Source organism: Octopus sinensis, unplaced genomic scaffold (genome assembly GCF_006345805.1).
Source record: "Octopus sinensis unplaced genomic scaffold, ASM634580v1 Contig16434, whole genome shotgun sequence".
NCBI lineage: Eukaryota > Metazoa > Mollusca > Cephalopoda > Octopoda > Octopodidae > Octopus > Octopus sinensis.
In genome coordinates, this window is record NW_021834342.1 from 14,936 (window position 1) to 19,155 (window position 4,220).

At 35.2% G+C, this 4,220-nt stretch overlaps 1 protein-coding gene across 1 annotated transcript; it reads right to left on the bottom strand.

Moving 5' to 3' along the window:
- Positions 1-1,403: 1,403 nt before the first annotated feature.
- Positions 1,404-2,150, bottom strand: LOC115230807 (protein phosphatase 1L-like). The gene has a single exon (XM_029800934.2). It carries the CDS (start codon positions 1,835-1,837, stop codon positions 1,442-1,444), a length of 396 nt encoding a protein of 131 aa, XP_029656794.1. The 5' UTR covers positions 1,838-2,150; the 3' UTR covers positions 1,404-1,441.
- Between the last annotated feature and the right edge of the window lie 2,070 nt (positions 2,151-4,220).

Sequence of the window (4,220 nt, forward strand, 5' to 3'; positions counted from 1 at the left end):
GTCAACAAATAGTACTTTGTGAAAGTTTTGATTGAGTTCAAGAAGACATTTCATCATAAAAGGCCAGAGCTCTTCCAGTAGGGTAGGTGGTATTTGCATCAGGATAATGCACCAGTCCACAATTCCATCTTGGTAACCAACAGAGACGGGTACCGTAACTCCCTATAGTCCACATCTGGCATTCTTTCGATATAACTCGACACAATCAAAACATTTCACTTCGGGTATTTCCGTGGAAGTAAATGACAGTTCGATTCTATTTTCTGCTTGGAAATTTGCGGATTTTACATACACACATGAAACAGGTAAGAACAAATATGCAAGACATTGCTGGCATGATTTCGTTATATCTATACTCCACAACCCACGGAAATACCAGAAGTGAAATGTTTTGATTTTGTCAAGTTATATCGAAAGAATGCCCCAGACCTTGCACCCTGAAACTTTTGGTTGTACCCCAAGCTATAAGAGATGAAGGAAGTTGTGACAAGGGACCTGGACTGGACACCTTCACTTTTGAGGCTTACCTGGGGCCTACCTTAAGTGGCTGAAGTGCTACAGCAAGTGCATTGAAGTCAGCGGATCTAATTTTGAAGATTAGTTTTAGACTTCATTGAAATTAATAAATGCCTTTCCAGAAAAGATATCAAAACTTTTGGAATGCACCTTGTTCCTTTTGTTGGACAAGTTTCAAAATCAAGTTAATTTTATTAAACAAGGCAATCCGCTCCTTTTCTAATCTTGACAGACTACTTGGAGGGGGCAGTCCCAATTCCATGAGAAAGACTGCATTTAAACTCTTAATATTGCATTCTCAACCTTCCTTACTTTCAATACAATTTCAACTTGCTCCAAGTATTCAAAAGACACATTGTACAGTTCAAAATGTAAAAAAAAAATACAAAAGTCATCACGAAGGCAGTTGTTTAAGCCTTAAAATTCAAACAGTAATTTAAGTTACATATCTGTGGATTCGTAAATAAAGATTCATTATTTTTCTCGTTAGATGCATCTTCCGAAGTTCACTCATATCCAAGATATAGCAGTTTTCTTCATCGGCGGGTAGCCCCTACCCTTGGAGAGTGTTGTGAGGATTGAAAAATAGGCTGACAAATCATTGTTTAATAAGATTAAGATAATTTTTAACTTTTAAAACTTGTCAGACACCATGACGAAAAATTATATGGAAGCAAACTATTTTTATCATCATTAATAACAAGGCGAATGACAAAATATTTTTCTTATGTTTAATTTTTTTTTGGGGGGGGGGGGTGCAAGAGCAGATTGAAATGATTAAGTTTGGTTTCTTTCATGTTTGAAAAACAAAAGCAGAAAACATACATGCATAAGGGAAAATGATGACAGAGAGAACCAAACTTTATTTACAAAAATATAAGGTATCTAATAGTTTGGTATGTCGAATAGCTATAAAGTACACCAATTAGGAATATCCTCTTACCTCTCCACCATGGCCATCAAATATACCATAAATTGAAGTCTGGGTATCATCCAGGTTGCTAATAAAGTTGTAGCGATCTTCCATATGAGAGCGGCGCCCTTGAATTGCATAAATGGCAATGTTGCCTTTCCGTAACTCCCATGACGCTTTAGTTTTCTTTTCCGTGACTTGTTTCTCACTTTCCTCGGGAATCTGATCGTAATATCCATTCCACTTTAGTTGTAATTTGATACGTGCCTTTTGAAAATATTTACGCAATGGTTCCACATGCAGTCGACCGGAATTATAAATAAGGAATAAGAGAATACACAAAATTAAAACTTCAGCACTAAAAACATAACGCCGCACAAAGCGACTTAAAGCAGCGATTAAAGTCATGTCGAATAATGACGATCATTAGGTTGACATGAATATCATACATAAATTGATCATCATAAACACAAAACTTTTTCTGGAGTGTAGTCCTTGTAAGCTAACAGTAAGTTGATATTGTTATCAAATGCAATGCCACCATGTTGGGAAGCAATGCTCACAGATTTTCTGAAGATATATGGCCCGACTGTCATTGAAAAATAAAAAGGTAAATGCATAAGAAAAAATATCAAAGACGGAAAAAAAAACTATGCAAGGAAAACAGGAAGCTGAAGAAATGGTTTCTGGGAGTGTTGTTAGGTGTGCATTCGTATTCGTTATTAACTGAAATCAGACAACAGATTAACAGAATAGTATCGTTCTACTGTGACTCTTTAATTTCTTTTGTATATTTTCATGTCACCTATGTAACTAGAATAGTGAGTACCCTATTGACATTGGAAAAATATTCTCACATTTTTTTTATATAGAAATATCCCTGTTGCACAGGGATAAAATAACGAAACGCTGCTTTGTTATGGATTATGTGTATTCAGACGAATTTTTTTAAAAGAAATCTGGCATTCGTTTAGAATAGGGTCGGAAATTATCTAGTTTATGGTTCTTCAACCATAATTTTTTGGAAGTGTATATTTCAAGCACCGTAGATTCTGGGGTGAGGGAGAAAAGTGGGATATGAATTCCACCCCACCCAACTTAAAATGCGAAAAGCAGTTAATTGAGCAGATGCACAAAAATATGTGTAACTTCAACATGAATTTTTCGATTCGAAAACTTTTTTGAAATTTTGAAACTTAAAAAAACCAAACTTGGGCGAACGTAAAATGCATGCACCCCCCCCCCACACACACACACACACTTTCAGGTTTTTTAAAAAAATTTCTTCAGATTCTTATGTTTTTTATATAGGAGAATACGATTTGGATCTTTACCTTTCGACCAACAGATTTTAAAAATATTTTTTTGTAACTAAACACTTTCAAACTTCGGACTCTGGTAGAATGTGTCATATAAAACATCTTTTACTCAGCGTTTTTGAGAAAAAGCTTATATGTAGGAAGTAATTTCACGTTAAAGTTCTCGTATTTCGGTAATTTCAACCAATCAATGTCGTGTATTCAGCTGGATAAAATTACTACCGTTGTGTGTCAACAACAACTGTCGGCGGTGTATTTTTCGTTTGTCACTGTTATTTATGACATCGTTCGTGCGTTTGTACAGGTTTTAGTTTTAAGGTTTTAGGGTTAAGATTTTTAGGTTTAGGGTTGTCATAAATAACAGTGACAAACGAAATATACACCACCGGAAGTTGTTAACAAACAACGGCAGTAATTTTATTCAGCTGAATACACGACATTGATTGGTTGAAATTACCGAAATACTACGACTTTAACGTGAAATAACTTCGTAAATATAAGGTTTTCTCAAAAACGATAAGAGTAAAATATGTTTTATATGACACATTCTACCAGTGTCCGAAGTTTGAAAGTATTTAGTTACAAAAAATTATTTTTTAAATCTGTCGGTCAAAAGGTAAAGATCCCCTAACTCTAACCCTAACCCCAACCTTAACGCTAAACCTAACCCTAAAACAGATTGAAATGCAATAGATCGATACTAGGGTCATAATTATGGGTGGACACTAAAGAGGGAACGGTTTTGTTATCCAGCTCTGTTTACGAGTGACCCTCAGTTTATGGCCACAGGGTATCTTTTTTTCTCATAAATAACAGGGACAATTTCATATGACACCGCAAATTATTCACGTCATTGATTGGTTGAAATTGCCGAAATGCAAGAAATTAAACAACAAATAGCTTACAAACTACAGAATTTTCTCAAGAAAGCCAAGAAAAAAAGATGTTTTATAAACACATTCTACCAGTATACGAAGTTTAAAAGTGTTTAGTTACAAAGAAATTATATTAAAAATCTGCCGGTCAAAGCGAAAAGATCCCATATTACATATATATTCGTTCAAGAAACAGATTGGGTTTCCTTAAATCCTTAAAAATATTTTAGCCCGAAGGTCGCGGCCATGCTGGGGCACATTTCTGAAGAAAAAAGATACCCTTCCCCCCACCCCTAACCCTAACTCTAACCCTAACCCTAAAACAGATTGAAATGCAATAGATCGATACTAGGGTCATAATTATGGGTGAACACTAAAGAGGGAACGGTTTTGTTATCCAGCTCTGTTTACGAGTGACCCCTCAGTTTATGGCCACAGGGTATCTTTTTTTCTCATAAATAACAGGGACAATTTCATATGACACCGCAAATTATTCACTCATTGATTGGTTGAAATTGCCGAAATGCAAGAAGTTAAACAACAAATAGCTTACAAACTACAGAATTTTCTCAAGAAAGCCAAGAGAAAAAGATGTTT